Source organism: Capricornis sumatraensis, chromosome 8, assembly GCF_032405125.1.
Source record: "Capricornis sumatraensis isolate serow.1 chromosome 8, serow.2, whole genome shotgun sequence".
NCBI lineage: Eukaryota > Metazoa > Chordata > Mammalia > Artiodactyla > Bovidae > Capricornis > Capricornis sumatraensis.
Genome location: NC_091076.1, coordinates 43,348,441 through 43,367,553, shown reverse-complemented (window position 1 = coordinate 43,367,553; position 19,113 = coordinate 43,348,441). Strand labels below are relative to the sequence as shown.

The window sequence follows — 19,113 nt, the reverse complement described above, 5'->3', positions numbered from 1 at the left end:
CCTCAGGTCATGGGGAAGGGTTTCCTTCCTGAATCATAGGTGCCTGCCCAGCCACCGTAGCCTTCGCTACCACCATCTCTGCAGGGCTGCTTCAGGACTTACACAGGAAAACAAACAAAAAACGAAAATGGAATTTCTCCCACTCTCCTTGACTTGTAGGGTACCCCTTTCCACAGACCACAAAGGAGGACCTCTCGTAGAGCTCTTTTTGTCTGGTACCTGTTTGGGGCTGTCTGCTGGCTCAGACAGTAAAGAATCTGCCTGCAATGCAGGAGACCTGGGTTCAATCCCTGGGTCAGGAAGATACTCTGGAGAAGGAACTGGCAACCTGCTCCAGGATTCTTGCCTGGAGAATTCCATGGACAAAGAAGACTGGCTGGCTACAGTCCACAGGGTCACAAACAGTCGGACATGAGTGAGCAACTAACACTTTCACTTTATTTACTTGACTCTAGCTCTGGAGACTCTGAAGGAAAAGATCCAAAAATCTCATGCATGACTCAGTAGCATTTTCAATTGCTTTTTTCCCCAATCCACTCGTTACCATTTACTTTTCAGAATGTTCAAAAAGCTGCTCCAGTCATTCCATTCAGGATTTTCAACTGCACGCCATGGGAAAAACATGGTGGACAGTGCTTACTCCACCTTGATTAGATCAGAATTTTCCCCATGAAATGTTATTAGATGGTGAAAGCACAGAAGATTGCTTAGTGGGATTATATGGATTACCTGGCAGATTCTGTTGTAAATTGACATTGATATTTAGTTTTGTTTGGTGCCATTCTGCAAAGCAATGATTATGCTAATAAACTGACTTGCCAATCTGAAAACCAGACCTGGTACTTGGTGACTTGCTTTGAGACATCTGGTCAAGCATCAGACCTCATTCATATTCCTAACATATTTTAATAGTGACAATTATGTGTCAGATACTACGTTAAGCACAAGGGCTACCTCTGTGAAAGGCATAGGACCCTTGTCCTCAGGGAGCCCACAGTGTACTAGAAACCAGCCACAGCTCATCACCAGTGCTACAAGAGGACGAAGCAGAACCTTAAGTCTATATTAGAGACAGATATGTAAGCAGGAAATTTCCTTACAGGATGTTTGCTGCTAAGTCGCTTCAGTCATGTCCGACTCTGTGTGACCCCACAGACGGCAGCCCACCAGGCTCCCCCGCCCCTGGGATTCTCCAGGCAAGAACACTGGACTGGGTTGCCATTTCCTTCTCCAATGCATAGGATGTTTAGTGTATGATAAACTGATGTTTATCAGATATTTACTGAGCACCAGGGCTAGAGGAGAACAGAGCAAAGCCTTAATTCTGAACTGGAGGAGGGCCCTAAACAACTTCTAAGTGGAGGTGACTCCTAGACACACACAAATTAATAAGTAGAAAATCTACCAGAAAGTATGTTCCAGATGTATGGAGTGAGACTCACAGAGGCCCAGATACAGAAGAGAAGAGTTTGTTATCCGGATGTAAGAAGTTCCAAATAGCTGATGCACAGTGTATGATGGATCAGAGCAGAGAGGCGAATAAAGGGCAGGAGAGGAAAGGTCTTGAAGGTCAGGACAAAATATTTAGGGTATAATTTGTTTATCAACTGAACGGTTCCAAGAGAAGACTAACAAAATCACTTTTGTGCTTAAGAAAGACCACTCACTATAAATTTACATTAGAAATACACAGATTTGAGCAGGGCAAGATTAGAGGCAGTGATGTTAGTTAGGAGGCTGTTGTAGTAACCCAAGCAAGGAATTTTTTAGATATTCGAAACCAGTAAAAATATATCCATACAAGAGAACACTATACAGCCAGTAAAATTAATCTAGCATTTCTGCTTGTTTTAAAGGAGTGATCAGGAACTCAAAAAGAAGTCTGCCATTCTCGTGTAGACCACATATATAGGGGTCTTGTTTTTGTATCCATTCAGCCAGCCTTTGTCTTTTGGTTGGGGCATTCAACCCATTTACGTTTAAGGCAATTATTGATAAGTATGATCCTGTTGCCATTTACTTTATTGTTTTGGGTTTGAGTTTATACACCCTTTTTATGTTTCCTGTCCAAAACGAATCGCCAGTCCAGGTTCAATGCAGGATACAGGATGCTTGGGGCTGGTGCACTGGGATGACCCAGAGGGATGGTACAGGGAGGGAGGTGGGAGGGAGGTTCAAGATGGAGAACATGTGTACACCCATGGTGGATTCATGTTGATGTATGGTAAAACCAATACAATATTGTAAAGTAAAAATAATAATAATAATAATAATAAAATAAATTCAATTTAAAAAGAAACAAATTTAAAAAAAAAAGAAGAAGTCTGGTGTCTGAGATAGATCCAGTTACTCATGTCAGTTCTATTTTCCAAATATGTCGTGAATCTGAACACTTCTTACCATCTCAACCGCTATCACTCTAATCTAAGCCACCAATACCCCTTGTCCGCTCAGTCCCTTTGGACATTGACCTTGCTGTTTAACAGGTTGCTGCTGCTGCTGCTGCTAAGTTGCTTCAGTCGTGTCCGACTCTGTGCGACCCCAGAGATGGCAGCCCACCAGGCTCCCCCGTCCCTGGGATTCTCCAGGCAAGAACACTGGAGTAGGTTGCCATTTCCTTCTCCAATGCATGAAAGCGAAACGTGAAAGTGAAGTCGCTCAGTCGTGTCTGACTCCTAGAGATCCCATGGACTGCAGCCCACCAGGCTCCTCTGTCCATGGGATTTTCCAGGCAAGAGTACTGGAGTGGGGTGCCGTTGCCTTCTTCGGTTTAACAGGTTAAACAGCACTTTTGATCCTACATCCCCACCAACCTATTTCTCACATTCAATGTCATTCTAATCCATTGCTTAAAAAGGAAAACCTAACTCCTGATTCTTCTTTTTCCTTTGCAACTCACATCCAGTCCACTGATATATCCTATTCTCCCTACTTTCAGTATATAATTAGAATCCTCCTAAGTGCTAAGTCCCTTCAGTCGTGTCCGACTCTGTGCAACCCCATAGATGGCAGCCCACCAGGCTCCCCCATCCCTGGGATTCTCCAGGCAAGAACACTGGAGTGGGTTGCCATTTCCTTCTCCAATGCATGAAAGTAAAAAGTGAAAGTGAAGTCGCTCGGTCGTATCCTACTCTTAGCGACCCCATGGACTGGAGCCCACTAGGCTCCTCCGTCCATAGGATTTTCCAGGCAAGAGTACTGGAGTGGGGTGCCATTGCCTTCTCCATAGAATCCTACCCTGGATTAAGCCACCATCACCTCTTAGCATCCTATTTCATTATCTCCTAGTTTTTTCCACTCTCGTTCTATCTTCCTCCTCAATGAAAAAAATTTTTAAATGAAAATGAGATTATGATCTTTCTCTGATTAAAACAAAAAAATTCCCAAACCTATACCCTACAGCCCTGCTTAGCTGCCATACCTCAAATCCTGCTTCTCTTCCCCTTCCTCACTGTTTCAGCCTTTGTTCTATTCTTTACTCAATAGCTAATGTCTCTTCTTAGCAACATACTTCTTCCAGATGTTTATATTTTGAATAGAAAGAAACAAACGATCATTAGTAACAGAACTTGGGTAACATGGATCAAGAACCAAGTAATATTGATCAATTTATCAAATGCTTTATAAGTATAAATTCATTTATTCCTTATATAAATCTATTAGTTAGAAACTATTATTAAGCTCATTTTTTTCAGGCACAGAGAGGCTAATGACTTTGGCCATAGTCACACAGCCATGAATAGTAAGTAGCAGAGCCGTAACACTAACCTGCTACCTTGTCCCAGAATCTGTACTCTCGTCCTGTTTACTCTGCTGCTCTTAGTAGCTGGCCTGCACCCTCTAACACAAAGTAAGACAACATCACGCAGATTCACCCCCTTCAGATATGTGGCATTAGGGAGGGGCGGAGATAGACAGAGATCTAAGCCTAAAGAGATAAGAGGCATAAGAATCCCCTCAGAAGCCAATATCTCCCCAATAGCTACAAATATCAGAGAAGGCAATGGCACCCCAATCCAGTACTCTTGCCTGGAAAATCCCATGGATGGAGGAGCCTGGTGGGCTGCAGTCCATGGGGTTGCGAACAGTCAGACACGACTGAGCGACTTCACTTCCACTTTTCACTTTCATGCACTGGAGAAGGAAATGGCAACCCACTCCAGTGTTCTTGTCTGGAGAATCCCAGGGACGGGGGAGCCTGGTGGGCTGCCGTCTATGGGGTGGCACAGAGTCGGACACGACTGAAGTGACTTAGCAGTGACTTAGCAACTACAAATATTGAGTCTACTGCATAAATTGCTTTTAAATATGGGTACCAGACGCCCCCCTACATCGAAAGAAAGGCAAGCTTGTCAGCTACTGTCAGTCATTCTGATTTCCTTAGTTTCTTCATGTATAGTGGAAATAGCTCCTAGCTCCCTGAGTCTTATATTTAAATGCTTTTAAAGCACTTATTTGTTAGCTCACATTTCAACAGAGCTTTCTTAGCAACCTGAAGTTCATAGCCCACCTATGACTGCTTCTTATAATGGAGGGATAAGACTAGAAAGAAGATGAAATGGTGTAAGGGGAATTCAAACTTGAATTGCACTGAATTGACTCCCTGTTGCATCCTGAATGCTGAAACAGATTAAGATATCTTTCTTTAAAACACACACACACAAATACTGAGTCTTCATATCTGAAACTAATATAATATTGTAAATTAACTACACTTCATAAAAATAGATAACTAGAGACAAAATCAGGGAAGGGAGGTGGGAAACCACATGCATCAAAATGACTGAAGGAGAAATTACAAAGGTTACACTTCCACTGGTTTTCTTCTGGCATATTTTTTCCTTTTTTTTCTTTTTTTGAATTTGTAATCATTTGGAATGTTTGGGTGGCAAGGGAAGATAGTCACCAGGACATCTACAAGACCCTAATGCTGCCCAAAGAGGTCAGATGTTCCCAGAAGCCTAACAAAACCAAAGGACTTGGCAGACTGCGCATGAACACTGTCCCTTGGGTTTCAACTTCTTGCTCTCGGTCAGCTTCTTCTGAAGATTCCGGGCCCAGGTCTTGGGCAGCACTAGTGGGCATTATTTGAGGGAACAGAAACACAGCCCATTCCAGGAAAGACCTGATCTTGTTATCAGTTTGTCTTCCCTAACTTTATATCTTAATCAGAATATTTTTAAAAGGTGATACAATAATACTGTTCAGGGAGCGCATATTTCCAATGCAAAGCAATTGAGTATATCAAAAAGGACACTGATCTTGGCATTAGAAATCCTTGTCAACTTCCAATTATTATTATCTTTGTGACCCTGGGAAACCTACTTGACCTGTCTGCACCTTTGCTTCTTTATCTCTACAGGATGGAAACAGTATTGATGCACCTGGCTATTGAATGCCAAAATTATTTTTTAAAGTATCATACAAATGCAAATTTTCATACTTGCCTCCATTCAATTCAATAAACGGTACAGTAACCAGGCCCCGAGCACTTTTGATTTACAAATGAATAAGGCTCCAACTGGCCTTTGTGCCAATTGCTGTCTTTTGTCCAGGAGGCACAAAGAAAAATCAGGAAGGGAACCTGAAAGATGACTGCTGGAGAGCTCTCCTGGGCATCACATCAGGAGAGACCTTTGGCTTGCTTTTATTCTCCAGAGTCTTAACCACAAAACACAGTGGCTACACGTTATTATGATTTACATCTTGGCACAGTTAATCTTGATGAAGCATCGACCTTGTGCCAGGCTGTGTGCAACGTAACATTTCATTCTCACATCCCCTTTTCAAGATAAAGGTCACCATATTTAACAGATGGTTAAGCTGAATTTTAAGAGAATCCAAGTAACTTCAAGTCACAGAGCTACGAAGACATCAAGCAGGAATTTAAACCTAGATCCCTTTCTTCTGCTCAAAACAAAAGAATGAGAATCAAAGTACCTACCTACCACCTTTCACTAGCCACAAAAGCCCTACTGCTAAACCCTGATTGTGGGTTAGGAGGCTGAGTTGTAGTACCTGGCTTAGGCTCAATATGAAGCACTTAAGCATGGCCTCAAAGACTACCTGGAAAGAGAATCAGTCAGGTGAGGAACTACCTCCATTTAGGGAGTTACATGGAGGAAGGGAGCTGGACTAACTTGGGAACTGGATGTTTCAAATCCTCCTCCCCCTAAGTATGCCCACATTTCTAATACAGAGTGGGAAGGGTACCTGACAAAGGTATAGGCTGACCAAGCAGATGCTGCAAGTTCGGTTCCAGACTATCACAATAAAGTGAATGCTACAGTAAAGCAAGTCTCACAAGCTTGTAGGTTTCCAAGTGTATATAACAATTATGTTTAGATACTGTACTGTTGCCTACAGTACATACATACATGGTACAATAGCATTATGTCTGAAAAAAAGATGTACATACCTTCATTCAAAAATCCTGTGCTGCTAAAACATAGTAACCATCATCTGTTCTTTCAGTAAGTCATAGCAGTAGCAGCAAAGAACACTGATCACAGATCACCATCAGTTCAGTTCAGTTCAGTCGCTCAGTTGTGTCTGACTCTTTGCGACACCATGAACCACAGCACGCCAGGCCTCCCTGTCCATCACCAACTCCCGGAGTTTACCCAAACTCATGTCCATTGCATTGGTGATGCCATCCAAACATCTCATTCTCTGTCCTCCCCTCCTCCTCCCACCTTCAATCTGTCCCAATCAGGATCTTTTCAAATGAGTCAGCTCTTCGCAACAGGTGGCCAAAATATTGGAGTTTCAGCTTCAACATCAGTCCTTCCAATGAATATTCAGGACTGATTTCCTTCAGGATGGACTGGTTGGATCTCCTTGCAGTCTAAGGGACTCAAGAGTCTTCTCCAACACCATAGTTCAAAAGCATCAATTCTTCGGCACTCAGCCTTCTTCACAGTCCAACTCTCACATCCATACATGACCACAGGAAAAACCATAGCCTTGACTAGACAGACCTTTGTTGACAAAGTAATGTCTCTGCTTTTTAATATGCTGTCTAGGTTGGTCATAACTTTCCTTCCAAGGAGTAAGCGTCTTTTAATTTCATGGCTGCAATCAACATCTTCAGTGATCACCATAACAAGTATGATAATAATGAAAAAGTGTGAAATTAGAATTACCAAATGTGACACAGAGACATGAAGTGAGCAAATACTGTTGGGAAAAATAGTGTCCATAGACTCGCTCAACACAGGGTTGTGACAGTCTTTCAACTTATGAAAAACATGATATCCACAAAGAGGAATAAAACAAAGCATGCTTGTATAGAGAAAATGATAGGGAGATCAGAAGAGCAAGATTAATTTCAGTACCTGAAACCGTGGTGGCTTTAGGAAAGAAGTGCTCTTGGAGTCTTGAAACATTGATTAGTGTTAGTAGGGTTGAGGAAAAGAAAACCGAAGGGATAGTCCAAGTTGGTTAATTCATTAAACAAATATTTATCAAGGGCCTACTATGTGCCAGGAATTGTTCTGGGAACTGTTCTAAGAAGTGGTAAGGAGAAAAATAATGTTGAGAAAGGAGATAGGGAGGGAGGGAGGGAGGGAGGGAGGGAGTGTGTGTGTGTGTGTGTGTGTGTGTGTGTGTGTGTGTGTGTGTGTGGTGGGGGGCAGAGGGGAGTGGAACAGAGATGAGATTTAGTGGAACAGAGATGAGATTTAGACAGGACATCAGAGAAATCTCACAGAGGAGATGATATGAGGAAAGACCTGAATTGGGGAGGGAATAACTTTGCACATCTCTGAGGCAGATAAATACAGCCAGTATTGGGTTGACCAAAACGTTAGTCCAGGTTTTTCCAAAACACTAATAATCCAAATGAACTTTTTGGCCAACCCAATTCAAGGGCCCAGAGGCATGAGCATGCCTGGAATGCTTGAGGATCAGGGAGGAGGATGGTGCAACTGCAGAGGATTGGCTGATTGCGTGATTTAACTATTTTTATTAAAATATAGTTGATACACAATATGATGCTAGTTTCAGGTGTACCACATAGTGATTCAACATTTATGTAAATCATTTATTGGAAAATGGTCACCACAATAAGTCCAGTGACCATCTACTCTCATACAAAGCTAACGCGATATTTTTGACCACATCCCTCATACTGTTTATTATATCCTCATGATCTGTCTATTTTAGAACTAGAGGTTTATACCTCTTAATCTCCACCTATTCCACCCAACACCCCACCACCACCTTGCCCCTGGGCAACCACCCGTATGAACCTATTTTTGTTCTGTTTTGCTTATTTGTGTTTTAGATGCCACATGTAAGTGAGATCATTTGGCATTTGTCTTTCTAACTTATTTCACTTAGTGTGATGCCCTCTACATCCAACTATGTTGTCACAAATGGCAAGCTTTCTTTTTCATGGCTGCATAATATTCAATTCTGTGTGTGTGTGTGTGTGCATGTGTGTGTGTGTGTGTGTGTGCGCCACATCTTCTCTACCCATTTATCTACTTATGGAATTTGGCTTGCTTCCACATCTTGGTTATTATAAGCAATGCTGTAATGAACAGTGGGGTGCATATATCTTTTCATGTTAGTGTTTTGTTTTCTTTGACTGAACACCCAGACGTGAACCTGCTGAAAGCATGACTTATTTTTTTGAGGGCCCTCCACACTGTTTTTCCATAGTGACTGCACCAGTTTATGACCCCACCAATTCTCAAGAGCTCCCTTTCTCCATAGCCTTGCCACCAGTTCATACTCGATGCCAGTCATTCTGACAGGCATGAGGTAGAAACTCACTGTGGTTTGTATGTGCATTTCCCTGATGATTAGTGATGTTGATTATTTTTTCATGCGTCTGTTGGAACTCTACATGTATTCTTTGGAAGAATGTCCATTGAGGTTCTCAGACCACTTTCCAATTTAATTGTTTCCCTGATTTTGAGTTACACCAATTCTTTATATATTTTGGATATTAACTTCTCATCAGATACATTGCTCACGAATATCTTCCCCCATTCAATAGACTGCCTTTTCATTTTGTTACTGTTTTTCTTTTCTACACAAGAGCTTTTTAGTTTGATATAGTACCATTTCTTTAGTTTTGCTTTTGCTTCTCTTGTCTGAGGCAACAGATACAAAAAGTGTTGCTAAGACTATCAAAGAGTATACTGCTTGTGTTTTCTAGGGGTTTTATATTTTTAGGTCTAATATTTAAGTCTTTCATCCATTTTTAGTTTATGTTTGCATATGGGGTACAAAAGTGATCCAGTTAAAATTTTTGAAAGTAGCTGTCCAGTTTTCCCAACACCATTTATTGAAGAAAATATTTTTTTTATATCCTTGACTCTGCTTTTGTAGATTATTAATTGCTGATATAAGAGTAGGTTTATTTCTCAGCTCTCTATTCAGTACCATTGATCCATGTGTCTGTTTTTGTGCCAGTACCATACTGTTTTGATTACTGTAGCTTTGTGTTATTATTTGAACTCAGGGAGTTCTTCCAGCTTTGTTCTTTCTTGAGATTGCCTTAGCTATTTGGGATCTTCTGTGGTTCCATAGAAACTTCAGGATTATTTTTTCCAGTTGTGAAAAATACCATTGGAACTTTGATAGAGATTACATTGAAGCTGTACATTTCCTTCAGGAGTATGGTCATTTTAACAATGATAACTCTTCCAATTCATGAGGAAGGTGGATCTTTCCATTTCTCTGTGTCATCTTCAATTTGTTTCATCAATACCTTACAGTTATCTGAGTACAAATATTTACTATTTTGGTTAGATTTACTCCTACTGTTTTATTCTTTCCAATGTGATTATAAATGGGATTGCTTTCTTAATTTCTATTTCTAGTCATTTGTTGCTAGTATATAGAAACACAACAGATTTCAGAAAACTTGTATCCTGCAAATTTAATGAATACTTTTAATACTTCTAACAGTTTCTTTGATGGAGTCTTTAGGGCTTTCCATATATAGTATCATGTCATCTGCAAACAGTGACAGTTTTACTTCTCCTTTCCCACTTTGTGACTCAGCTGGTAAAGAATCCACCTGCAGTGAGGGAGATGGTTCAGTCCCTGGGTTGGGAAGATCCCCTGGAGAAGGGAAAGGCTACCCAATCCAGTATTCTGACTTGGAGAATGCCGCAGACCATATAGTCCATGGGGTCGCAAAGAGTAGGACACGACGGAGTGACTTTCACATTCACTTTCCTCTTTGGCATTACTTTTCTTTTCCTTATCTGACTGTTAACAGCTACGATTTCCAATATGATGTTGAATACAGGTAGAAAGAGTGAGCATCCTTGTTTTTTCTGGATCTTAGACGAAATACTCTCTGTCTTTCACTGATGAGTATGAGGTTGACTATCAGTTCAGTCGCTCAGTCGTGTCCAACTCTTTGCAACCCCATGGACTGCAGCACACCAGGCTTCCAAGTCCATCACCAACTCCCAGAGCTTACACAAACTCATGTCCATCGAGTCAGTGATGACATCCAACCATCTCATCCTCTCTCGTCCCCATCTCCTCCCTCCTTCAATTTTTACTAGCATCAGGGTCTTTTCCAATGAGTCAGTTCTTCGAATCAGGTGGCCAAAGTATTGGAGTTTCAGCTTCAGCATCAGTCTTTCCAATGAATATCCAGGACTGATTTCCTTTAGGATGGACTGGTTTGATCTCCTTGCAGTCCAAGGGACTCTCAAGAGTCTTCAACACCACAGGTCAAAAGCATTAAGTCTTCGCCACTCAGCTTTCTTTATAGTCCAACTGTCACATCCATATGACTACTGGAAAAACCATAGCTTTGACTAGATGTACCTTTGCTGGCAAAGTAATCTCTCTGCTTTTTAATATGCTGTCTAGGTTGACCATAGCTTTTCTTCTAAGGAGCAAATGTCTTTTAATTTTGTGGCTGCAGTGACCATCTGCAGTGATTTTGGAGCCCCCCTCCACCCCTGCCAAAAGTCTCTGATTGTCTCCATTGTTTCCCCATCTATTTACCAAGAAGTGATAGGACCAGATGCCATGATCTTAGTTTTTTGAATGTTGAGCTTTAAGCCAACTTTTTCACTCTCCTCTTTCACTTTCATCAAGAGGCTTTTGAGCTCTTCTTTGCTTTCTGCCATAAGGGTGGTGTCATCTGCATATCTGAGGTTATTGATATTTCTCCAAGCAATCTTAATTCCAGCTTGTGCTTCATCCAGCCCAGCATTTCGCCTGATGTATTTTGTATTTAAGTTAAATAAGCAGGGTGACAATACACAGCCTTTACGTACTCCTTTCCTGATTTGGAAGCAGTCTGTTGTTCCATGTCCAGTTCTAACTGTTGCTTTTTGACATGCATACAGATTTCTCAGGAGGCAGGTAAGGTGATAGGTCTGGTATTCCCATCTCTTGAAGAATTTTCTACAGTTTGTTGTGATGCACACACTCAAAGGCTTTGGCATAGTCAATAAAGCAGAAGTAGATTTTTTTTTGGAACTCTCTTGGGTTTTCGATGATCCAACTGATGTTGACAATTTGATCTCTGGTTCCTCTGCCTTTCCTAAAACCAGCTTGAACATCAGGAAGTTCACGGTTCATGTATTACTGAAGCCTGGCTTGGAGAATTTTGAGCATTACTTTACCAGCGTGTGAGAGGAGTCCAATTGTGCAGTAGTTTGAGGATTCTTTGGCATTGCCTTTCTTTGGGATTGGAAGGAAAACTGACCTTTTCCAGTCCTGTGGCCACTGCTGAGTTTTTCAAATTTGCTGGCATATTGAGTGCAGCACTTTCACAGCATCATCTTTTAGGATTTGAAATAGCTTGACTGGAATTCCATCACCTCCACTAGCTTTGTTTGTAGTGATGCTTTCTAAGGCCCACTTGACTTCACATTCCAGGATGCCTGGCTCTAGGTGAGTGATCACACCATTGTGATTATCTGCGTCGTGAAGATCTTTTCTGTACAGTTCTTCTGTGTATTCTTGCTACCTCTTCTTTATATCTTCTGCTTCTGTTAGGTCCATACCATTTCTGTCCTTTATCGAGCCCATCTTTGCATGAAATGTTCCCTTGGTATCTCTAATTTTCTTGAAGAGATCTCTAGTCTTTCCCATTCTGTTGTTTTCCTCTATTTCTTTACACTGATGTCTGAGTAAGGCTTTCTTATCTCTCCATGCTATTCTTTGGAATTCTGAATTCAAATGGGTATATCTTTCCTTTTCTCCTTTGCCTTTCACTTCTCTTCTTTTCTCAGCTATTTTTAAGGCCTCCTCAGACATTGCCTTTCTGCATTTCTTTTTCTTGGGGATGGTCTCTATCACTGCCTCCTCTACAATGTCACGAACCTTCGTCCATAGTTCTTCAGGCACTTTATCAGGTCTAATCCCTTGAATCTATTTGTCACTTCCACTGTATAATTGTAAGGGATTTGACTTAGATCATACCTGAATTGTCTAGTGTTTTTTCCTACTTTCTTCAGTTTAAGTCTGAATTTGGCAATAAGGAGTTCATGATCTGAGCCACAGTCAGCTCCCAGTCTTGTTTTTTGCCAACTGTATAGACCTTCTCCATCTTGGGCTGCAAAGGATATAACCAATCTGATTTCAGTGCTGACCATCTGGTGATGTCCATGTTTAGAGTCTTCTCTTGTGTTGTTGGAAGAGGGTGTTTGCTATGACCAGTGCATTCTCTTGGCAAAACTCTTGTTAGCCTTTGTCCTGCCTCATTTTGTACTCCCAAGGCCAAATTTGCCTTTTATTTCAGGTATCTCTTGACTTCCTACTTTTGCATTCCCATTCCCTATAATGAAAAAGACATCTTTTGGGGTGTTAATTCTAGAAGGTCTTGTCGGTCTTTATAGAAGCATTCAACTTCAGCTTCTTCAGCACTGCTGGTTGAGGGAAAGACTTGGATTACTGTGATATTGAATGGTTTTCCTTGGAAATGAACAGAGATCCTTCTGTCATATTTGAGATTGCATCCAAGTACTGCGTTTTGGGCTCTTTTGTTGACTATGAGGGCTACTCCATTTCCTCTAAGGGATTCTTGCCCACGGTAGTAGATAAAATGGTCAATGGAGGTTGACTATGGGTTTATCCAATAGGACCCTTATGCTGAGGTACATTTCCTCTACACCACTTTTAATGGATGTTGAATTTTGTCGAAAGTTTTTTTTTTTTTTTTTTGCATCTATAGAGAAAATCATATTGCTTCAATTTGTTAATGTGGTGTTGTCACATTGATTGTTTTCTGAATACTGAAACATCCTTGCATCCCTAGGATAAATCCCACTTGATCTTGCTATACAATTGATTTAATGCACTTTTGAATTCTACATTCTAGTATTTTATTGAGGATTTTTGCATCTATGTTTATTAGTGATATTGGTCTGTAATGTTCTTTTCTGTGTATGTTGTGTCTTTAGCTTTGGTATCAGGATGAAACTAGCCTCAAAGAATTAGTTCAGAAGTGTTCCTGTCTCTTAAATTTTTTGAAACAGTTTGAGAAGGCTAGGTTTTAACTCTTCTTTTAAATGATTTATAGAATTCACATGTGAAGCCATTTTGTCCTAGACTTTTGTTGCTTAAGAGATTTTTATTTAGTGACTGATTCAGTTTCATTACCAGTAATTGGTCTGTTCATATTTTCTCTTTCATCTTTATTGAGCCTTAGGAGATTGTTCATTTCTAGAAATTTATCCATTTCTTCTAGTTTATCCATTTTATTGCCATATAATTATTTGTAGTAATCTCCTGTGATCATTTCTATTTCTGTGGTGTTAACTGTAACTTATACTCATTCATATTTTATTTATTTAGGCCACTTCTCTTTTTTTCCCTTAATCTGGATACAGTTTTATCAATTTTATTTTTTTTAAACCTGTTAATTTCACTAACCTTTCTTATTTTTCTTAGTCTCTAATTTATTTTCATTCTGATCTTATAGATCTACTAATTCTGGGTTTTGTTTGACCTTTTCGTCTAGTTACTTTAGGTGTAAATTTAGGTTATTAACTTGGCCTTTTCTTGTTTCCTGCTGCAGGCCTCTGTCACCATCAACTTTCCTCTTAGAACAGCTTTTGCTGTGTTCCTTAGAGTTGAATAATTGTTTTTCCATTTTTCATTTATTTCTAAGTGTAATTTCCTCTTTGACTTATTCATTGATGGTTGTTTATTTTCATATTCTTTAGACTCCAGCTGTTTGTATTTTTTGTAGTTTTTTCTTGTACTCAATTTCTGGTCTCATACTGTTATGGTCAGAATTTTATTTATCTAATAACTATTAAATTTATTAAGGCTTGCTTTCTGGCCTAGTATGTGTTCTATCCTAAGTAATGTTCCCTGTGCACTTGAAAAGAATGTTGCTTTTGGATGGACTGTTCCATGGGTAGCTATTAAATCCATCTGGTCTAATATATCATCTAAGGGCAATAATTACTGACTTTCTGTCCGGATAATCTGTCCATTGATTTAAGTGAAGTCTTAAAGCATTCTCCTACTATTGAATTACTGTCAATCTCTCCTTTTATGTTTCTCAGTTATTTGCTTTATATATTGAGATGCTTCTATTTTGAGTACATATATATTTACAGCAGTTATATCTTCATCTTGGATTGATCCCTTTACCATTAAGTAATGTCCTTCTTTGTCTATTGTTACAGTCTGTGTTTTAAAGTCCATTTTGTCTGATTCCAGTATTGCTACCTCAGTTTCTTTTCATTTCCATTTGCATAGATTATCTTTTTCCATCCCCTCACTTTCACTCTATGTGTCTTTATATCTGAAGTGAGTCTCTTATAGACAATGTATACATGGGTCTTGTATTCCTATCCACTCATTCTGTGTATTTTGATTGGAACATATATGGACTATAAAGTCCCTTTACATTTAAAGAATTATTGATAAGTATTCACTTATTGGGTTTCCCTGGTGGTTCAGTGGTAAAGAATCTGCCTGCCAATGCAGGAGACATGGGTTTGATCCCTGGGTCAGGAAGATACCCCGGAGAAGGAAATGGCAACCCCTTCCAGTATTCCTGCCTGGGAAATCCCACAGACAGATGAGCCAGGTGGGCTACAGTCCATAGGGTCACAAAAGAGTCTGATACAACTTAGCAACTAAACCACAACAGCAATTAGCTCACTGCCTTTTGGTTAATTGTTTGCGGGCTGTTCCATAGTTCTTTTTGTTCCTTTTTCCTTTCTCTCTTCTGATTTTATAACTGCCGTGTTATGTTCAGAATCCTTTCTCTTTTTGGTGTGTATCTATTAGATAGGTTTTTGGTTTGTGTACCATGAGTTTCCTATATAACAATCTATATTTATAGATGACTATTTTAAGTTAGTGATCTCATAAGTTCAAATGCATTCTAATAAGCTTATACTTTTACCACCACCAGCTCCCACCATTTTAGGGTTTTGATGTCATATTTTACATTTTTTAATTTTGTGTATCCCTCAACTCCATATTGTATTAACAGGTACAGATTATTTTAACATTTGTCTTTTAACATCTTAATTGTATATAATTAGTTGCCTTTCCTTGCTGAATATTCATGGAGGAATAATTTAAATAAAGAGTATTAGGAGTCAGAAGGATAAGGTGTGGAACACCATGAGCCAAAATCCTGTTTGTCTTTGAAAGTCATGGCTTGGACATTGGCTTTTTCTTTCAGTAATAATGGAGCCACTAGAAAGTCTGATCAGAGGAGTATCATAATCTGACTCTTATTTTAAGAATATTTTTATAGTTATTGCATTAAAAATTTACTGGAGTGGGTATAGAATAGTTTAAAGTAGAAAGAAAGAATCTAATTAAAAGACTATTGCTGTAATCCAGACAGGATATATATCTTGAACCTGACAAAAGTAGATTTGCATCAAATAATCTAATTCTGGATATATTTTGAAGATAGATCAAATAAAAGTAGACAGTGAATGTAGGAAACAAAAAAAGTCAAAAGTGACTTCCAAGTATTGACTTAGCACCTAGAACAATGGCATTTCCAGTGGTATGAGGCCAAATGTCAAAGTGTGAATAGAGTCTGTGTAGAAAAGGAAATTGTAAGATTTGGTTGGAAAGTAGCCTAGGGCCAATGTCTTGTCCTGAGATGGAAGCAAGATTAACCATCTTACACTTATGTCAGGATGAACCATGCTGGCTTCCCTAGGAGCCTCTATGCCAGTACCGTTTGAAAGTCATAAAAAGCCATGTCATCTTTGGAGAGTTCCTATATCTCTCTCTTAAATGAAAACTTCTCCCCATATGAAATGTTCTGTCTTTACCTCATCCGTTACTTTTATGTTATACCCATGTTCTTCCTACGTGTTTCACTCCTCTCCATTCCTCAATCACCAGGCCTGGTAGTAGACTCCATCTCCTAGATACTTCTGTCCATAATCATGACCTCTACCCTCAGCAAGGGCATTTTCACCTGTTCCTGGAAACAATGCATTACCACTTAATGGGTCTTCATGACTCCACACCTGTACCCCTTTAAATGTTTCTCCAATGTAGTCAGATTGATCTTTCTAAATTAGAAATCTGATCATGTTTCTTCCTATTTTAAACACAACAAAAGATCCTAGGGCTCTTAACCTGCCTTAAGCAATCCTGCTTTCATCTACTATTTCATTTATCCTCATTCTCCTACCTCCTACCCTACATTCCAAACATTCCAACCTTTTTAAAGGTTCCCAAACGTAGTGTGTTTGATCTCACCTGTGAACCTTCAAACATGGTGTCCTCCACTCTTCATCCATCAGATACTCAGCCACAATGCTCAGCATCAGTGAGTTTTTTGGTCTAGTGCTCCTCCCTATTCAGTCCTGCTAAGATGCTTATCTGCCCTCTAGACTCTAAGTAAACAAAAACAATAATCATGTCTATTTTATTCTATATTATATTCCCCACTTTCCGCAAGTTCTGAGCAGTCAGAACTAACAGGCATTCATTTCATATTTGTTCAACCAGTAATTCATCCCAAATGTTAGTTCTTTAATGAAATATTCCCAAGGGCCCTTCTCCCCCTCTTTGGACCTCAGTAGATTTTAACTCCACATCTGTTATAGATTTATCACCTTCTGCCTTTCAGTGTTACATAATTTATCTCTATTACTGAACAAGTCTCCTCTTAAGGGCAGAATCCATCTCCAATTCATTTTTATGTTTTCCTTAGATCACCATACACAGAGCTTTATGTATACTCAGACTCTAGTAAATATTTAATTAATGGATGAATTAATGGGGCTTAAATATTGTATTTCAGAATTTCCAAATAGGTCAATTAATGGAGCATATATACTCTGAGGTTGGAAGTAGTAGGTGATAAATCCAACTAGGTAAGTTGAGGCAAGGCAATAGGGTATCTACTTTGCTCAGCTAAGACTTAATTAGAGATTTGTTGGAGATTAATTGGAGAAACTGGAAATTTGTTGAGGATATCTAAACCAAGGAAGTATATTATCACAGCTAAGTACTTGGTAGATTAATCTGTTTTTAAGATAAATTTTGTGGAATTTGATGGAGTGCTATACTCCATCCATCCCCAGAATTTGGTAATAGAGGAAGTGAATCTCGGTACTGGAGGGGACTCAGGTCTTTATGGGGAAAAACATGAACATAGAAGACAATTAGGAATTCTAATATTATTAGGAATACTATTTTGGCACCTGTTCTTGGTATTTCCTCTGGTTGTAATTGTTATAAATTGTTCTAATGCATTGTCAAATTATTCAGAATCCATAAAGAGCTATAGTAGGATTAAATCTCAAATTTAATCCCTAATTTGTTTTCCCACAGGTTCTCTGACTCTGAGAACACATCATGTGCAAGACTCCAAAATGGGATTTGTGATCAACGCAATCTATTCCATGGCCTATGGGCTCCACAACATGCAGATGTCCCTCTGTCCAGGCTATGCGGGCCTCTGTGACGCCATGAAGCCAATTGATGGACGGAAACTTTTGGACTCTCTGATGAAAACCAATTTTACTGGGGTTTCTGGAGACATGATCCTATTTGATGAGAACGGAGACTCTCCAGGAAGGTATTGTTACAATTCTTCTCTAGACACCAGAGCCTGATCACTCTGTCTCTTGATCCTGTGGAGCCTGTTTCTCTCCTTTGTGGTTATCTATGCTTCCGGACATGTTTGCTTAGTTCTGATATCACAAAGTGAGTAAAGACAGAGGGAGGAAGCCCCAGTTCCTGTGGCCAGGAAAAAGCGTGAATGCCGATGTCTAAAACATGCTCTTGGAACCATCACCACACTTTTGAGACCCACACTTAGAGGCAGGAGCCTCACAGTATAGTCAGATAATGAAAAGCCAGTTCATGGTTTCTCTGTACATACCTGCCCTCTTATTCCATGTATTCTGATTGCTTCTTGGGTCACAGAATTATTCTGAAACAGGAAGAATTCCATTTCTGGTAATCCAGAAATAGGACTGAGGTGTTATTCTATTGCTTGTTGTAGGTACAGCAAGTTACAAGTCATATTTTATTTTAGAATCCTCCACTGGAACACTTTCTCCCATCTTGAGGACTAAATGGCCTTTTTCTCTAAAATTTTACCTTTCACTTAGAGAGGAGCCTGAGAAATACGAACTCAGTCATAATTATAGGCCAGCCTCCAGGGAAGTCATTAAGTACCTAGAACTTACCATCTTTCACATCTATCTAAGATTCTAAATTCTTAAGTGACTCTTCACAGGAGACTTTTAATCCATGAGGGATAATGTCACTGAAGTGACATTCTGACTTATAGCAGGGCTGAGTCTTCAATCTGCCCTGCATTAGGACAGTCAGGGTCCTTGGGTTGGCCACAGTAAAACTCCTGCTATTTTTCCAGCCACAGCTTTTGCTTGACAGGTATGCCTGGAGAGGCTGTGTTTACACTGTTTGCAGCTGATCCTGCCAAGAGAAGGTCCCGTGAGTCCCTCCATGACTCACACGCCATGTGCCCACACATGGTACCAGCCGTCTTGGTCTAGCTTGTTTCATATGCCTGATGCGAGCTGGAGTTTCTCCCTGATGCAGCTGTTACTATCTCACAAGCTGAACTTCTACGTGACAGCAGTTCCAAGTCAGGCAGCCAAGAGGAAAGCTGGATACTTTCTCTGTTCTAGCGAGTTGATGAGTACT

The 19,113-nt window shown here is 39.9% G+C and overlaps 1 protein-coding gene across 2 annotated transcripts in view; it reads left to right on the top strand.

Moving 5' to 3' along the window:
* Positions 1-19,113, top strand: part of GRM5 (glutamate metabotropic receptor 5) — a 622,492-nt gene that overhangs the window by 493,704 nt on the left and 109,675 nt on the right. For both annotated transcript variants that reach the window (XM_068978087.1, XM_068978086.1), the window contains exon 4: positions 17,770-18,016. In XM_068978087.1, the coding sequence (XP_068834188.1) occupies positions 17,770-18,016 (247 nt within the window). The remainder of the gene's footprint in view (positions 1-17,769; positions 18,017-19,113) is intronic.